Source organism: Symphalangus syndactylus, chromosome 7, assembly GCF_028878055.3.
Source record: "Symphalangus syndactylus isolate Jambi chromosome 7, NHGRI_mSymSyn1-v2.1_pri, whole genome shotgun sequence".
Taxonomy (NCBI): Eukaryota; Metazoa; Chordata; class Mammalia; order Primates; family Hylobatidae; genus Symphalangus; species Symphalangus syndactylus.
The window spans coordinates 72,718,448-72,737,387 of record NC_072429.2 but is presented as its reverse complement, the minus strand read 5'-3'; the positions used below and the strand labels follow the sequence as shown (position 1 = coordinate 72,737,387).

Below are 18,940 nucleotides of genomic sequence, written 5' to 3'. Positions count from 1 at the left end.
GTATTCAATTCTCCAATTGATAACTTCTGGGAACCCCATAAATCATTTTTTCCTCCTTTCAACAAAACCTGAATCTTACAAATATTAGCCTTGATCTCTTGCATATCATTTCTTCTAAAGTTAAAATCCGTTTTCAAGTTGGAAGTTTCAAGTTTACACCCTTTGTAATTTGACCTCCTCTGCTCCTGAAGTAATGAACATTGTTGAATGATGAGAAGACTTGTGAAAACAGTGAAACTAGCTTAAGCTGATATTTCATATATATTAACCTAATCAGCTTACAAATGGAGACTACACCACTTTCTGCCATGTCACGAAATGTACATTTCTTTTATTGGCTGCTCTTTGCATTTGGCAAGTTATACAAAGTGTTTGGAGCTCTCAGTTTTACAGGGCCTCTACTCAAACTTCCTTGCGAACTGTTCTTTATGTGCCTGAGAACCGGGCTCAGGTTTTCCAGGGCTCTTATATTTTCTTCCCACACCCCAATGGATCAGTCTGTGGACTTGACTTTGGAGCCTAGTTCTCTAAGCCTTTTTCAGCCACATGCCAAGGAGGCAAAGACCTCTCAGTCGCCTTTTTCTAATTCTGTCTGTCCTGGATACCATAAGCAGGAATCGCAGGGATGTGTGATCTTGCTCAAGTTGGTCTCTCCTTAGTCTCAGATCTTAATGATCACTTGATCTTGACCATACCAAACCTTGGGTCTAATGATCCCTTTTTAGGATGTTAAAAGGTATAATTTATCCTGTCCCTATGGATCTATGTGAGAAGAAATCATTTCCTTTATTTTTTTCCTCTAGGAATAATCCACTCTTAGGATTCCAAACAGAAGTCCACATACCCATGGGAATTCACCCATGTATCCTAACGGGTCTGCTGATTCTCTCCGGATATTTCATCTCCATGGGCTGTTACTTGATTTCAGAGGCTGATTTTATGTTTATGTTTAGGCTGACTTTGGCACTAAGTCCTTCTATTTTAATTGTTTCTGACTAATGAGAAGAAAAGCAGACCTAATATATAATTGATGCATCTCCACCGAGCAATAGGCAAATGGTAGGCCAGCACACTGTACAAAGAAAGGCTTCCTACTAGATCACAAAGCAGAGTCCTGAACAGCATCTAGCAGGACGCATGGGCTGAAATTAGGAGTGTGGATCCATGGGTAGTACCGTAACATTTAAAAATGAAAAACATCATCTGTCACACTAAATTCAGGTTGTTAACTTGAATATTATTTGTTTTCAATTATGTTAGCTTTATGTCGTAAATAAACTATAAGCATACGGAGGTGTAGCTTATATTTTATGTATCAAAGTACACATAAACAATGATTGTAAATTTAAATAAAAATAACAAAATTTAATCCACCATGGGAGAAAGGTCTGAACACATTTTTGTTTTCTTTCAAAAGTTATTCCTGGATTTCTCAAGTTTAAAAATAAACACTGTTCTATAGCAGAGGGGTCACATCTTGCTTCAGGATACATATCAGAACCAACAGGGAGGGGCTAGAATTAAACAACCTTTTTGTATTTTCTAATACTACACTTCTGCCTCTTTTGCTTTCTCTGCCCAACCTCAGCTATGGGAGGGGTGACTAAACAGTCATTGCTTCTTCCTGAACTCTTAGAGTAAGATCACAAACAGGCCCTGGTCCCTGCCTTCCTCCCCATCATCTCTCACCAAGATCCTCTCCTTTGCTCAATGAGCCTTCTCAGTCCCTTCAATGTGCCATACTCATTGTGCCACACTCTTTTCATAATTATTTCCTCTTCTCCAGTTGATCTACTTACTTTTCTGGCTGTCTCCTACACATCCTCCAGAGCTCGGCTTAAATGTCACTTTCTTAGAGAAGCATCTGAGCAATATCTATTGGAAGAATGGATGGGTGGATGGGTGGATGGGTGGATGGATGGATGGATGGGTGGATGGTGACCAGATAGAGGGATGGGTGTGTAGATGGGTGGATGGTGGATGGATAGATGATGGGTGGATGATGGATGAAGGATGAATAGGTGGGTAAATGGGGGAATGAATAGATGGTAGATGGATAGATGGATGGATGAATGAGTGGATAGATGGTGGGTGGATGAATGGGTGAGTGGATGGGTGGATGATGGATGGATGAATGGGTGGGTGGATGGATGGATGAGTGGGTAGGTGGATGGATGGATGGATGGATGACGTATGGATGAACGGGTGGGTGGATAGTGGATAAATGGATAGACAGATGGATGGGTGGGTGAATGGATAGATTGTAGATGGATGGTTGGATGGATGGATGCATGGGTAGGCAGGTAGATAGATGAATAAATGGTGGATGAATGGACAAATGAATGGATGGATGGGTAGGTGGGTGCAGGGTTGGATGGGGAGGCCTTCTCTGATCTTGCAATCTAACTGAAAGTATCCCTTGCTATTCTTTTTTATAGCACTACTTTTTCTTCAGTAGCACAACAATTGGCAATGATATATTGATTTAATATCTATCCTTTCAGTGGACTGTAAATTCCCTGAGGGCAGGGAGTTAACGACCTTATACCCATTACAAAGCACTCTATTTAGAAGGTACTTGCTACATATATATTGAGTAAATGAAAAAAGGAAATCTTGAAGATTATATTCACGTCACTGAAATAGCTGTAAAGAGTGGAAAAGACCTTTTCCAACATTTTAAATATTTTAATTAATGAATTATGTTAACATGGAACAATCTAAAAGAACAATACATTTTGAGAATAAGTAACCTGTAGCCTTTGAGAGGAAGAATCATAAACTGAAAGAGCATTTGAAGATGATCCTCCTCAGACATCAATCAGAGACAAAATATACACCATAGTCAGTATGAAAATGACCTCAAAAGCTGTATTTTTTAAGCAAAATTCCACTACTGCTTGGACAGAATAGTTCTTGGGATATATATGATTCAGCAGTCACCACATGCTTATAGTAGTAGAAAAGAAAAATTTGGTTTTTTTCATCCAACAATAAAGAGAATCTTGAAAAAAAATCTGAAAGAGGTGGTCCCAGGATCACTTGAACATACTCTCTTCCTGTGTGTTCAACCCTAAACCCCCTCCTGCTCTTAACCCCCAGGAGTGGTAGACAGGAAATCCAGCTAATCCAGATGCTGATACTCAGAAGCAGGGACAGGCCAATGTGCCCAGTTGCCACAATGTCCAGCTAGTCCAGGGCCATATGAAACTCGCCAGCTCAATCAAGGGTTCCAGCCATCCTAACGTGGCTGGAAACCACAAAGGGCTGGGGCACGGAGTACTTTGCTGTGTCATCGCCTAAGACCAGAGCTCTTTGGGGCTTACTTAGCCCAGACACTGAGCCCCACTGCTTCTCCAAGGTGGATGAAAGAGATAGATTTCCCAAGACCAGTGATCCCTAGACAGCACCTCCTGAGTTCAGTCTCCAGATGCTGGGCAAGAGAAGAGAACTTACAAGTCCACCCACTGGTTTGGCCTAGCTATCAGAATTTTGTTAATGTCTTGGTTTCAAGGCTACCTCATAATGGCTGGTTTTGTTTTGTAAATATCAACTATCCATTGTACACTTATCCTTAGAAGACATGCTATTATATAGTACCTTTGAATTTTCCTTTTAAAATGACAAGGAGAAGGATATTCTTTATAACTATGAAAGCACTTTGAGAGATAATTCATATGAAAAAAATAAAGTCATGTTGGGATCACTAGTGTTAGACAACTTTGAACTTATTTGACTAGCTTAAAGAAACTAAGGTAGTCCACAGGAGAGGATTACCCTATAGCAATGTTTCCCTGAAGAGCACTCAGTGTATTTCTTGAAAACACTGATTCCTGAACCTCAATGCCAAGCCCAAGGAATCAGAATTCATCTGATTCCTTGGGCTTGGCATTGGAGACCTGGGCATGTGTATACAGACAGTCCCCAACTCAGGATTTTTTTGACTTTATGATGGTGTGAAAGCAATAGGCATTCAACAGAAACCATACTTCAAGTACCAATACAGTCATTCTGGTTTTCACTTTCAATACAGTATTCAATAAATTACATGAGGTATTCAATACTTTATTATAAAACAGGCTTTGTGTTAGATGATTTTGTCCAACTGTAAGCTAATGTAAGTGTTCTGAGCCCTTTTAAGCAGGCAAGGCTCAGCTATGATATTCAGTAGGTTAGGTGTATTAAGTACACTTTTGCCTTACAATATTTTCAACTTATGATGGGTTTATCAGGATACAATCCCATAGTATGTCAAAGAGCATCTGTATTTAATAAGTTCCCCTCAGTGACTGTCAGCAGGGGAGTTTTGGAAATTGTCCTATGATAATGATTCTCCATCAGGTAAGTACATTAGGATTGCTAGGAAAGCTCTCAGAATATATGAGATGGGGCCACTCTGACATTTTGCTAGAGGAAAGCAGAACCTACACAAGCATATTTTGAAAATGCTCACCAAAGGATTCTTACCTTCGCTTTGATGAAGTTATCAGCTCTAAAGGAACATTTAGTATGGATCTGAGGTGTGGAAACAAGGCATGATTTAGCATAGGCTGTTACATCGAAGGAAATGATGGTGCATACTTCTTTCTAGAAATAGGAAAACTTTCAAACAACCAATATGGCAGGACTGACACAGCTGGAGGTTTCTAAATGTCCACTTCTGTCACAGACAGGCAGACAGTCTACGAATTATTCAATCAGTTGGTGAGTCGGAAATCACTCATACCATCTGGATTACCCAGGCAATCTTTTCCCATTTCAGATGGTAAGTTTTGGAGGGTCCTAAAATTTATCGAGTCTATTTATTGCTCTACGCAGGCTACTGCATCATCTGCCAAATGGCAGTTCTATTCCGTTACATATACAGAATGGAATTTTCAAATAACTAAAATAATAAAATGCTAAGATGCTGAAGACTGACATTTCAATTTAATTATTAATAAGTACTATAATTTCAAGTTTCAAATTGCTCTTCAGCAAAGCTTTCCTACTCTCACCCCCTTGATTTTTATTTGTATCTTTACAGGTTTTTATATATGTACAAATAGAGCAAACTATAGCATACTACATACATTGTTCAATATCTTGCTTTCTTTTCTATCTAATAGATCTTGGGGATTTTCCATATTAGTTCAAAGAAAGCTTCCCCATTCTTTTTTAAGAACCAGGAAATCTGATTTTAAACTCAGTTTAGTAAGTTGTGATTTAGACTTTCCATCTCTCTCTGACCAAGAACCACCTGTAAATGTAAGTGTGTATGTGTGCATGTGTGTGTTAGCTGTGTGTTCTCTAAAGACCACTGGGTGTAACAGTTCAAGGTCTCGAAGAAGCAGATTCCAAGATAGAATCAGACATATAAGAGATCTACCAGGGGAACACACATGCAGGATAAAGGCCACAGGAAGCAGGAGTAGGCGGGAAACCCATGAAAGGAAAGCAGGGAAGGAAGAATTGTGTAGAGAAGGCTCAGACTGCAATGTAGCCCTTAAAAGGTTTTAGCCAGGTCAGTGGGGAGCACAGGAAATCTCATCCATCAGAGGAGGTCTGTATTGAGAAGGAATGACCCAGTTCTTGAAATCCCACTGTGCTTGGTTATTGGCTGGAAACAACTTAGACAGAGTGTGGCCTCAGCATGAATGCTGTTGGAATTCAAAGGGGCAGCAGCTACAGGCTGTTCACCAACCTCTTCTCTCACAGCAAGTTCTCCTGAAGGAAGATCTGAGTGGTGCACATCTATGACCACCACAATCTCCCCTTGCACTGCAGAGATCATCTTCACATGTATCTGGGGGCAGTTCCTAGGGGCCTTTCTTCCTGAAGGGAAGCTCTGATGAGGGAAGTTAATGGGACAAATAGCAGTCCCTGTTTCTCAAGTTAGCCTTGTGGCTAAAAATGGTTCTCATCTTCTCCCTTTTCTTTACTTCATTCTCCTCATCATCAGCTATCACATAAGCAGGTTCTAGTGGCTTACCTAGTGGTATAACCTAATCCTTCATTTCTGGAAGGTCTGAACCCTTTGCAAGTCCTACCTTTCTCAGACCAGGGTTGCCACATGACTGCATCCATGGTTACAAGGGATCCCTAGAGTCCCAGGAAGCACCCAAATGGATCACCTGGGTCTGCACATTTTCTTTTCTGTCCCCGTTATATAAAAGCCTCCTTCTGCTCATCAAAATCAATCATTCCTGCCAACCTGGTGATTCCTCTTCTTACCTGCTGATCCCTGGGCACAATCCCTGGATCTGCCAGGCAGAAGCCATAGTTTGCAGCTCTGCCTTGTCCCCTGGCAAGAGTGCTTCCCCTCTGGGGACCCTGCAGAGTCCAGAGATGCAGCGATAGGAAAGACACTGGATGTGATAGTAAGTGAGGTACTATTGCTTCTACCTCTTAGTTCCTAGGCTTCTATGTCCTCCCTATTAGAGACAGTGCCATAGAGAAATCTGATTCTGTGCATATACCACACCCCAAAAAATGCCACTCCATCTTTGCAGATTATTACCAGCAAACTAGAATTATAGCTGTGCCTTTAGAAGACCATTCCATTATTCTATGAGGTTAGCCCCTGAAATACTACAGAGGTAAGCAGTAATACAGTGTCTAAGACGAAGTGGACCCCACAATCAGGGCTCGTTCTGGCACCTCCTACACTGTGAAGTGGGTCCCTTGGTTGGAGTTTATGTGTGAAATTCCATGCTTGTGAATCAGGTATTCTATAAGCCCCTGGACAGTGCTGGTACAGGCTGAGGCTCTGTGGGCAGGAAAGGTAAATCCATACCCAGAACGTCTATCCTGGCTCTTCTAGGCTGAAATGAGTCTAATATACTCAACTTACCACCAAGTAGGTGATTGATATTTGCAAGGAATACTCTCTGTTACTAACAGATCTGACTTGCAAAGTTAGGAGTAGTTAAACTGACCTCAGTAAGCAGCAGTCCTTGCTCTTGGGCCCAGGTACAACCTCCATCTCTGCCACTGAGGCAACTAAGCTCATGTGCCCCTTGCTCCAGATCTGGGATGTCTGTTGAGGAAGGCTGACATTAACTGGCTGAGTCCTGTCATCTACTTGGGTTTTCAGTGCCTCTTCCACTTTGTGTCCATTCCCATATGTTCATCCACATGTCTCTAACCTAGACCTCCATGTTTTCAGTCTTCCAGTCCTTCTCCGTCCAGCCTCTGAGCAGGCAAGGCTGTTAGCCACTGCTCAGAAATCTATATAAATATTCCCACCTGGGGCCACTTTCCCTTCCACACAAAATACATGACTGGTTCAACATTCACAGTTCTGCCCACTGGAAAGATTTTCCCTGTCTACAGATGTTCAAGACCACTCCTGAGTGTAGATGTAATGCAGCCTCCATCCATTTTCAGCTACATCCACATACTGAACTCATCCAACCATAAACCAAATACAGGTTTTTCCTCCCCCTTCAGCTAGTTATTTGAAACCCCAATCTGCTCAGAGAAGCAAACCAGTGGAACCCAGGTAGGGGACATGAGGGTCTGTCCCACTCAGCCCTCAAGAAACGGCAACCTGTTCTTGCAGCTTTTCATGCCCTCTGGTCCCACTCAGCTTGCTCCTGGAGATCCCGGTCCCAACTCACAGTAGATTGCTTCTGGGTCTGTCCAACTTTGTCTTGTCAGTGTCAAGACGACTCAAGCTCATAATGGGAAATTCTGAATGAACAGGCACTTTGTCCCATGGTCAAGCACTCCTTTACTACCAAGGCCAAGTAACTTTCAAATAAACTGTTTCTCAAAAGATGTAAGATTGCCTGTTGCAGATGATATAGATCCTTGCTTTAGATCCCCATAGACTTGCAACTGTGATTCTTCCACAGGGGCTTGCCATAATCTTCATATATCTTTTCTCACCACTGATACCTCCAACACCATAGGATCTGCCTGATCATATGGCCCAAGAGGCAGGGCTGCTTGCATCACAACCTGGGCCTCTGGCAAAACCCCTTCCTGCTCTGGGCCCTCTCAAAGCTGGTGGCCTTCCTTCTGCGTCACCTAGCACATAAGCTGAAGTAGTGTCTAAGTCGGTATGCGTTGCTTCCAGAACCAAAGAGTAGGCCTACCGGGTGTTCTGCTTCCTTTTTGCAGTAGAGGATGCAAGATGCATCAATTTACCCTTAACTTGGAGGGTTTGTCAGGGGCAGTGGCCTTGATGCAAAACCCATAGGAGATGTGAAGTTGTGGCAGCTGGAGTCTGTTTGCCAAGTACCCTCCAAACTGCAGGTTCTCTTGAAGGGAGATCTGAGCAGTGAACCTCCACGGCCACTCTTTGGGTGTTCTGATGTCTCTGTAAGCTTTAAAAAGTGCTTGCCACGTGAAAATGATGTAAAATGCAAGAGATGACAAAAATGCTAGAGTGTGATGAAGGAAAGGAAGAGGAATTTAAGATTTATTTGGAATGCAATCAGTATCTGAAGAATGGCCTACAAGGGCTTTGAGGTGTGCATGCTGAGCTGATATGCAGATTCGTACTGCAACGCTTGGCAAAGATACCACATCCCCTCTTGTCACTCAGTTAGAGGAAAGCCTCTTCTATTATTGGCTATTGTTTCAAATCCCATTCTCGAGCTCTTGGAACCATTCACTCCTCAATTATAATTTACATTTCTTTTACTGCCTAATAATTGATTTCCTTTTTCTTTCCTTCAGCTATGAGTCATTTAGTAGCTACTTACTCCTTTGCTTTCAATAATATTGTGTACCTCCCTTCTTTATGCAACTGCTTTATGAAAAGGTTATCTCATCAATTTTTACAACTTTTAACAACATCTCAATACTGACACTCTTCAAAATGCTTTTATATTCCCTTGCTATCTCCAAGTTGTGCAGTCTCAAATACTGAGTTGCCTTTCAGCCATAGTTTCAGAACAAAGCATTGTGATTTTAAATGTAGGATGAGAGATGAACTCATCGCCATGTCTCCTCGGATGCCTGGGACTTCTTTTTCAGGAAGTCTCTTCTGTTCTTAAAATCACAGATTGAAAGAGAGACTTGAGGCCGGGCGCGGTGGCTCACGCCTGTAATCCCAGCACTTTAGGAGGCCGAGGTGGGCAGATCACGAGGTCAGGAGATCGAGACCATCCTGGCTAACACGGTGAAACCCCGTCTCTACTAAAAATACAAAAAAAAATTAGCCGGGCGCAGTGGCGGGCGCCTGTAATCCCAGCTATTCAGGAGGCTGAGGCAGAAGAATGGCGTGAACCTGGGAGGCGGAGCTTGCAGTGAGCCGAGATCACGCCCCTGCACTCTGGCCTGGGTGAAAGAGCAAGACTACGTCTCAAAAAAAAAAAAAAAAAAAGAGAGACTTGAAAGAGTGGTAAACCTTCATTCCCTTCATTCCTTCCCTTGGTAGGGTGCCTCTTAATTCAAGAAGATCATTGCATTATAAATATCTGGAAGGGTATGCCTTTAATATATCCATAAAGTTAAACAACATGCCAATGATTACTGAAAATTGTTTCAACCATAGCAACCCATTAAATCACTCTGTCCTCTGAATTCTTATGATACTTGGCACTTATTGGCTACTTGTAGTTATCTCCCTTGTATTTTTATTATTTTTCTTTTTCATCTCCTGTCTTTTTAGAGATATTCTATATCCTTAAGTGCAAAGGCTGAGCCTTACTTCTCTATGTCTCCATACCTAAGATAGTAATCATGTACACATATATAAGATGAACAAACATATGCACACATATACATATACACACGTATACACACGTATATATTTTGTGGTTTGGTTCAGGCACTACATCTCTAATACAGACCTGCAATCCACTCTGTCTTCAAGTTACCACTCTTTCAAGTCTCCCTTTCATCTGAGGTTACCTTTTTTATTGTTAGAACTTTCCTAAAACCCTCTGTGAGCCTCATCACTCTGGACATGGATGGTGTCCAGGTCTATGTGGAGCTTTCCCCATTAGAAAGAGGAGGCAGAGAGCCACAAGGGACACATCATGAGAAGAAACCAAAGCATTGCCCTTGAGAGTTAAATAGGCTCAGCTGGTGTTTTTAGATCAGAATTAGACTATTTCTAAATCAGACTCTTGGCTTCTAGGGCAGGATTGCCTAGTTATACAAGATAAGCCAACAAGTATCCAGCAATTATACAAAATTCTGGTACCATGAGGCTAATAGTTGGAAAACAACAGATAGCGTAAAGTTAAGGAGACTAGAAAGGGATAAGAAGAAGAAAAATACACAGAGAATGACACAGCTGAAGTGGTGGGAGACGAAGAGGGAGAGGAGAAGCACAAGATATGGGCATCATAGAAGCCAAGGAGATGAGTGCTCACAAGTATCATATTCACTGCTGCCACTAGCAGGATAGCAACTGAAGAGATGCCATCATATCTGTCAAACAGAAGGTCCCTAATGGCTAGAAAAGCTTCTCTAGACCGGTGAGAACAGAATCCAAATCAAGTAGTACATAAATTGGAGGCAGGGACATAAAGACCAGAATACACTCTTTCAATATCTGCAGTTTAAAGAAAAGACATAGAGGACTTAAGGAGATGGTAGACCAGCAAATTAGGACTGTTTTAATACGGAAAACACAAGAGCTTGTTTGCTGGCTGAAAGAGAAGAAATTAAAACATATTTAAAAGAGAGAAGGTTGGGAGGCCAAGATGCGTGGATTGCTTGAGGTCAGGAGTTTGAGACCAGCCTGGCCAACATGGTGAAACCCCGTCTCTAGTAAACATACAAAAATTAGGCAGTTGTGATGGCACACACCTGTAGTTCCAGCTACTCAGGAGACTGAGGCAGGAGAATTGCTTGATCCCAGGAGGCAGAGGTTGTGGTGAGCCAAGACTGCACCACTCCACTCCAGCCTGGGCAACAGAGTGAGACTACATCTCAAAAAAGAGAGAGAGAGAGAGAGAAGGAACTGACCCAGAACTTGGGGAGGAAAAAGGCTATCTTTTCCTCTTGGAGGCAGGTGAATGGTAAGAGGAAGAAAATGGGAACCTATGTAAAGTTTCTGAAGAGGGGAAAGGTGCAAGTGTTCCTAGCTCCTTCTTCCTCTGTGAGACAGAAGACAGTGTCCTCTGCTCAGCAGGAGAAAGCTGCAATGGAGATGGGCTCCAGGACAGTGATAAATATCAGGAAGCCGCCTGGGAAAAGTTGTGCTATGTAGCATGGAGGACTTTGATGAGAACCAATGGTGTGTTCAGTGAGAGTGGCAATGAGAGAATGCTGTCAGAGTGGAATTGTAAAATCCCAGTTTGCAATTTTCAGCTGGACCTATACTCTCAAATTCCAGAGAGCTGGCCTTACTGGACCTTACCTGCTGGATCAAAGTAAGGTCCAGGCTATGTCCGAGGCCTGAGTGAATAGTGCAAGTCTCAAAAGGGGGTGTTACTGAACAACGGCTGTCAGAGGAAGAAGAAAAATGGGCATTATTTACTTATCAACTTACTTATTTTTAATTTTTGACCTCTCTTACCTAATTGCCTACTGATCATCTCTGGGGTATACTTCTGGATCATTGTCTCCTAAATAAATATATCTTTCCCAGCCCCCGTAATTTACTCTCCTTCCTCCTTTAAAAAAAAAAAAATCTAGACAGCAACATTATCATTCACCCAGGCAGCTAATCTAAAAAAATAAGAAATAAAAGTCATCTTTACTGCACCTTTTTGTTCTCCGCCGAGCATTTGAAAGCTCTCAATGTGTTCTCATCCTCTCTCCAATCAAGGACAGGAATAAAGAACCTCCTCTAAAGTCACACAGACCTGGGTTTGAATCCCACCTCAACCATTTCTACCTTGAATAATTCTGTATATATGAATGTGCTAAACCTTATTTTCTCCTTCTGTAAAATGGTTGTATGACTAGTACAAATCATCTACAATTATGAGATTTAAATGAATTCATACCTGTAAAAAAAGCTTAGTATGGTATCTGTCATACAGTAGTTGCTATAAAAGATTTGAAGACCATTAATTTTGGAATTCTCTTCCTCTTCTGATTTCACGCTGCCTGCAAAGTTTCTGACCATATTTCTTAATTTTTATATTTATCACAGACAAATTTCTTGAATGTTTGTAAATTCTTTATTGCAAATATTCAAATTTTGATTATTCGATTGTATAAATCAAGATGGTAATACTTTTTGACTTACATATCAAGTGATTTTAATTGTATGTGTTTTTCTACACACTTTGAATCATGGTTTTTAGACAATAAACACCTACAGATTAGTTTTTTGTCATTTGTAATTTTTTTATTAAAAACTCTCAATAATCAGTCGGTTTTTTTGTTTTTTGTTTTAGAGATGGGGTCTTCCTATTTTGCCTAGGCTAGTCTCAAACTCTTGGGCTTAAATGATCCTCCTGCCTCAGCCTCCCAAAGTGCTGGGATTACAGGCATGAGCCACCTCGTCCAGCCAATAATTAATCTAATATGTAAATAAAATGAAGTCACCAATAAATTTTTAAATGCACCTTCATTTTTTAAAAGACATCATTAAATTCCAGCAAAACATCCTTACTAATATGTTGTTAACTGGTCATAGTCACACTCAAAATAGCTTACAATATGTTATAAAATTTTTTAGAATGGAAATATATAATAACTAGGTTTTTAACATGGAGGAAAACAAACTATAGGGCAGTTGCTGGCCCCTGGATTTTCACGGCCTCCCCCATTCCACCTGTCAAACCAACATTCACGTTCTCTTCTTACTAATCCCTTCTTAAAGCTAAATTCAACTCCCCCTTATCCAGGGCAAAGGTTCAGAGGGAGAGGCAAAATAAGGACATTACTAACCCTGACTATTAAACTGCAACATTATTCCACTGTCTACTATCTGCTACGCCATCACTCTCAGCACCTCTTCCTCTTCCTAGTTTTCTCTCCCAGTCTTCTCCAACCATTACCATTGACCCTGAACACTTACACTAACACATACGTCTTCGTGACTGGGGAAACATTCCATTGTGATAGCAGCTGGTAAATGGAAGCATGGCCTATATGGTTATTTGCCAAAAATTGTTTAGTAATTTACCAAAAAAACCTCTTTCTTTCATAAAGAAAGTCAACATCAGAGCTAGACTAGGATTAAGATTAGTTAAAATTTAATCATACATATCTGGTGGTAAAGTCTCACTTTTAATTAAGGTTCTTTGCAAGGCATCTATTAGGGATAGCCACAGGAGAAGAGTAAGCAATAAATGGCCATGTCTTTTTTCCTCCCCAATTCTCCATATTCAGTCCAGATGTGTGTGCACCTCCCACCACAAATGGACTAGATATCCATTACAGAAGCCAGAAACTTGGTTTGTGCTATATGTTCCAGAAAATCCCTCATTTGCATGACAACTAATTAGGAAGAGTAATAAAGAGATAAAGGTTTCCAAAATTTATCCCCTTAAAGAACATATATGTGTCCTAACACACTGGGTGGGTCCAAAAAAAAAAAAAAAGGCAAAGGGACAAAGACTACTCTGTGAAGAAATCTAGTTTAGAAAGAGACTCCCCCATTCAAAATAATTGGCTTGAGCAACCACACTTTTTCTCATAACATACAGAACCTCAAAATATATGGGAATGCATCTTTCTGCATTAGCTCCTGATTCTGGTGTATCCCATAACAGGGAAATGGAATTACGGCTCAGCCGCAAAGCCCTGGCCCTCATCTTCCCAGCAGCCTAAATCAATCCCCAGTCCAGGACAAGATGCTTCGAGAGATGCATAATTATTTCAGGCCACTAGGGTAAGCACTATTCCTGGCAACTCTGCGGGCAGTGCCATGGATGAGGGCTTCTAATTCTCTTTGGTGATTTGGTTCTGCGTAAACTGAGATTTTTCTTTCAGTCTTTCAGCCAGATAAGCAGGAAAGGTCGGCTCTCGTCCTGAGAGAGGCAATCAAGGTCAATTTCTGTTCCTTTTCTGTGCAGTTTAGTCTACTTTTTCCCAGGCTGTCTTCCTGACACCTGTCCTTATATCTATATCTGATTACCAAATACTTAGTGAGAGAATCTTTGGCAGCTTCTGATGCTCACATAGTCACCCAAAGGCCTCTCAGCCTAAGAAATAACAGGAATACACTTAAAATCAGTTTCCTTGAGAGGCCAGCCTAAGACCCTAGGCTGTGAACGTGGGAGAAGTTTCTCCCATGGGTATTTTGAGGGTGAGGTGAAGAATAATGCTTTCTCTCACCAGAGGCAATGCTGATCCAACTTGCCTATTACCAAATCTCTAATTTTTGGTTTGGCACTGCAGCCACAATATACTCAGTTATTACCAAATATAGAAAGAGAAAGGCAAATCTTGTCATTCGCATTCGGAAGATGGTGAAATCGAGGTTTAAAAGTTTAGAAGAGTTGCCTAAAGTGAATTCGACAAAGCAATGTTGTAGCTAGAAAGTAGATCAGCTGACATCTGTCCCTGGTTTTGTAGGTCGCAGCTTCTTTGCAAGTTTAGAGAAGTGTTTTACTTACCATATTCCTCCTTGCAAACTTCTATTTACTTTCTTAAACAGTGGATACCAGTGGAGAGGTGTGCATTCCAGACACTCATACAATGTACACAGACCGAGCCGTCTACCTGTTGGGCACACAGCTCCAGGCTCAAGAATCTCTAAGGCTGTTAAGAAGCACAAACGAGGCACGAGAGGCAGCAGGCTCTAATGTAAAAGGAATATCCTGTACCACTGCAAAGGCCGATTAAAAACACCCTCTTCATCACAGTTAATAAAAAACTAACCAATATATTCTGTGCTTTTTCAAACTGTACTGCTCACCCTCAGTCTCTTCATTAAATAAATGCAAACACATGTGCTTTGAAACGGGTAGGTGTAAAAGAACACTGCACAATTATATCTAGGCTGCCGATTTACATCACATGCATACATATATCTAGGAGATATTAATTCACGATGACAGCTGAGCATGACAAATGCAACAGTACACAAGTTGGAATGCTGAAAACAATGCAACTACAAACCTCATGCAGACAAACACGCATACAACGAGTTTTCCCTCAACACACACGTGGCCGCACTCACAGGAGCTTAACCACATTGAAAAATCCCAAACACAAACACCGGAGGCTCCGGCGCCCGCGAGCGGCCCCCACACAGGCAGCCGCGCCTTCATCTCCAGGCAGGGATTCTCGTGCGTCCCCGGGTACACTCGCCCTCCCACCGGCATCCCACTGCGCGAACACATGCGCGCCAGCCGGTCCCAGCGCGCGCCCGCCCGCCGAGGAAGCGGCGGCTCCCCGGGCTGGGGGCAGGGCCCGGTGGGGCGGGAGCGCCGTGGGGCCGGGCCTCGGCGCCCGGGGAGGGGACGAGGGGCGGGCGCGGGGCGGTGCCCGGCTCACGTGGGCGGGCGGGAGCAGCTGAAGGTCCGCTCGGGAGCCTGGGCTGTCCTCTCGCGCGCGGCGCTGGCCGGGGCGGCGGCGGCGGCGAAGGAGGAGGAGGAGGAAGGCGGCGGTGGCGGCGGCAAAAGAGGAGGGAGGACGGGGGCGGCGTCGGACTGGAGCCGAGCGGCGGCGCGAGCTGCCCAGGGCGCTGTCGTGAGCTCGCCCGCCGGGCCCCCATCCCCGAGCTACACCCTGCCGTGCCCAGCACTGCCCGCGTCCGTGCCCCTGCGGGGAGCGCGCCGGGGCTGCCCCCCGAATGACGGGCGGAAGGTTCGACTTCGACGATGGCGGCACCTACTGCGGCGGCTGGGAGGAGGGCAAGGCGCACGGGCATGGCATCTGCACGGGGCCCAAGGGCCAGGGCGAGTACTCGGGCTCCTGGTCGCACGGCTTCGAGGTGGTCGGAGGCTACACCTGGCCCAGCGGCAACACCTACCAGGGCTACTGGGCGCAGGGCAAGCGGCACGGGCTGGGGGTGGAGACGAAGGGCAAGTGGATGTACCGGGGGGAGTGGTCACATGGTTTCAAGGGGCGCTACGGGGTCCGGCAGAGCCTGTGCACCCCCGCTCGCTACGAGGGTACCTGGAGTAACGGGCTGCAAGACGGGTACGGCGTGGAGACCTACGGGGACGGAGGTGAGCGGCGTAACGGGCGGTTCGGCTGCTCCGCGAGCTGGTGCGGTGGGCTCTGCCCCAGCTGCGGGGAAGCGGGGAGGACGCCGGGCGCACGTGTCCGGAAACCCGCCAAAACACCTGGGGGCGCCTCCCACCTCCCCCCCGCCCGCGCCCGCCTTTCCCAGAGGGGGCGCTGGGGCCGAACGGGGGCGCGAGGGCTGGATCTGACCCCGTTCTTGGAGCGGGCCGTGTGTCCACACTCAGGGGAGCTAGGCGTGAATGTACCTGGCCGGCGCCAGCGCTGCGCTGCCACCGGGAGGGAGCGCCGCCCGGGAGGGTTGGGCTGGAGAGAGGACGCTGTCACTTGAGCCCGTCGCATTACGTTCCTGATCCCTCCCTCTCCCGGCCGGGTTTGAAATCGCCACTCCCGTGGAGTTAGAGCGAACGCCCTGAGCGGGTGAGGCTGGCGGTCCGTGCTGACCGCTCCCCGGATTGGTTTCACGTGGAGTCGTATTTCGCTTCGGGTCCTCTAGTAGCCTAAAGATAGAGGCCAGAACCCCGTAACTAGGATGTTGGGGAATTGTACCTTATTTGGGGGTGCATTTGGAAACGTCCTAGTTATGGGAGCAGAAAGGCCACCTGATGCAGGTGGAGTTCAGAGTGTGTGAGTTCCTAGTTTTCATTCCATTTCTTAAAGTATTCGTCTTAAAAGAGTAGCAGTCTTTGCTGACCTGGAGATCTTGGACAAATTACTAGGAAGATATTTTAGAAATGGGTAATGAAGTCTACATTTTAAAAAATACAATTGGCAGGTGTGTTCCTATAGCTGCTAAGTTAGCAGCTACTACTCCTGAGAATGGCAATACTGAAACAATAATTTGCGTTATGTGTGACCTAAGCAGTATTCCTGACTGTGAACAAAGATCACCTTATTTTAATATTTAACAATATTTGCCAAAGAGATTGTGTATATATACCAGGACAGAAGGTCCTCTTTTATTAGGAAAAGTGTACATTATTGAAACAGGTGTCAAAACCTGATGAATTTCCTTGTGTAATACGCTGAGAAAGATATTCATGAATAGCTTGTGCTTTAGCAAAGTGCATTTCCTGATAAACATAATCATATTTGGTTGAAAAGGGTTGTAGGAGGCGACATCACTTTTTGTAATTAAGCAGCTCAGAGTTGGAGGATATTAAAGAGATGCAATTAAAAGTTTCTCCAGCCCACTGCAACCCCATTTATACCATTGCTTATATAAAAGCTTACACAATTTGTACACTTCACTTAGTCAGAACACTTGGGCCGTGTTTCAAATGCAAAATGGCAGAATGGTAGAACTTGCTAAAAAGGACATCTTTTCATCCTACAGTATAAATTAAGCATATGGTTCTCATGGATTAAAAGAAAAAAGTTCTCTAATACTTCTATGTGGGACTGAGTCCCGAGTTTCACAGTAGTTAATTGGGACCCTTAAATGTTCTGAATGGGCATAAAGTACCTGGTTGACAGCGCTAAAAATATGTCAGTTTGTGACTGGATTTTGTTGGAGGCCCCAGCTCTACTATGTAACTAAATTCCATGCTCAAAAGTAGAAGGCAAAATTTATTTTTTTAAATGTGTGCCTTATTTTATAATCTTTTAAGAAGGCCAGGGATGGTTCTCTTCAGTTTTGGAAGGTTAAAAATAGTCTCCTTTTAAAGATACTATTCATTAAACACACTCTCTTGGTTTAGAGTATTCATTATACCTAGTAATCAAAATATATATAGCACGGTAGAGGCTGTCTGTGTACACGTCGTAGAAGCCCAAATAAGTCTCCAGAATGATTTTATGAATAATCTGCCTTCAGTTTTAAAATAAACTTAAAAAAAAACTTAAAACTTGGCATCATCCTGGGTGGTACTGTGGTTTTCTTCTTCTACCAAAAAAAAAAAAAAAATCTAATATGCTACAGTTAGGCAGAAAAACCTTAAAAATCATTACTGAATGTCTACTCTATGCTAATAGATTTTCTGCTGTCTCATATGTAACTTTATTTCATTAGAAAGTTCTCAGTCATAAAAAGGGAGTCTAAAGCAAGTGTATTGCTATAACTTATTTCATACAAAGGTTTTGGCCAAAATAGGAATATCACTAAAAAATTAGCTTGTTTTCTGCTGTTCTCACTAAGGAGTTAGCTTGTTTTTGTTTGCACTCTCCCCATCGCCACATGTCCATCCCTGTACACCCTGTGTCAGATTCAGGGAAAATCTGAGTTTTTTTGTAGTGACATTAAACTGGAGGAGGAAGGAAGCAGTAATTCCATGTGAGAAGTATCACTTACTTTATTAGTGATTTGTGTATGACGTGTTGCTGAAATAGAAACCCCCTGAATATTAACAATAAGTTAGTATCATACTCATGAAATCCAAGTCTAGGTGCCCAGAATTTTTTGTGCTAATTCTGATCTGTACTTTCTTTTTTCACTTGTCATAAAACTATTGAAAATATCTGGGAAAACACAACGTTTTGTTAACTAGATGCATACTTGCACATACCCATTCGGAGCATATAAACTGAAGTCTGGCATAGTGCAGTGCAAATTTGACTGAAACTCCTAAACTGGATGCCTTCTACTACAAGATTTTGTAGTTAAAATGACTAAATCTAAAAAATTAGCTCCCAAACGAACACAGTTTAAAACTGGTAAAAGTAATTTTTATACTTGTGAAATATGCATCTACATTTTAGGAATCAAGAGGAACTAATTAGAACTTTATTTGAGCAGCAGGGAGAAGTTGGAACCCACCTGCTTCATAAAGAAATAGGCCCTTTTTTATTCTAGGTTCATTGACTAAACTAAACCTATTTTAAATTTCAGATGAACTGCAAACAGTTTGACTGTAAATTGGTTTCTAGCAATTCTGTGGAGGAATTCTTTCATATACTGTGATTT

At 43.0% G+C, this 18,940-nt stretch overlaps 2 protein-coding genes across 7 annotated transcripts in view; one reads left to right on the top strand and one right to left on the bottom strand.

Annotated features, from left to right (window-relative positions):
• Positions 1-15,765, bottom strand: part of GDAP1 (ganglioside induced differentiation associated protein 1) — a 161,789-nt gene extending 146,024 nt beyond the window's left edge. The window contains exon 1 of one of the 2 annotated variants that reach the window (XM_055286559.2): positions 15,686-15,765. The gene's annotated coding sequence lies outside the window, so the exon portion shown is untranslated. Of the gene's footprint in view, positions 1-15,028; positions 15,179-15,685 lie in introns of those variants that run through there. The other variant, XM_055286560.2, reaches the window with a different exon arrangement.
• The window catches only part of JPH1 (junctophilin 1), an 85,587-nt gene continuing 82,040 nt past the window's right edge, over positions 15,394-18,940 (top strand). For 3 of the 5 annotated variants that reach the window (XM_055286551.2, XM_055286548.2, XM_055286546.2), the window contains exon 1: positions 15,495-16,022. In XM_055286551.2, coding sequence (XP_055142526.1) covers positions 15,644-16,022 — 379 coding nt within the window. In that variant the 5' untranslated portion in view covers positions 15,495-15,643. Of the gene's footprint in view, positions 16,023-18,940 lie in introns of all 5 variants that reach the window. The other 2 variants (XM_055286550.2, XM_055286549.2) reach the window with 1 other exon arrangement.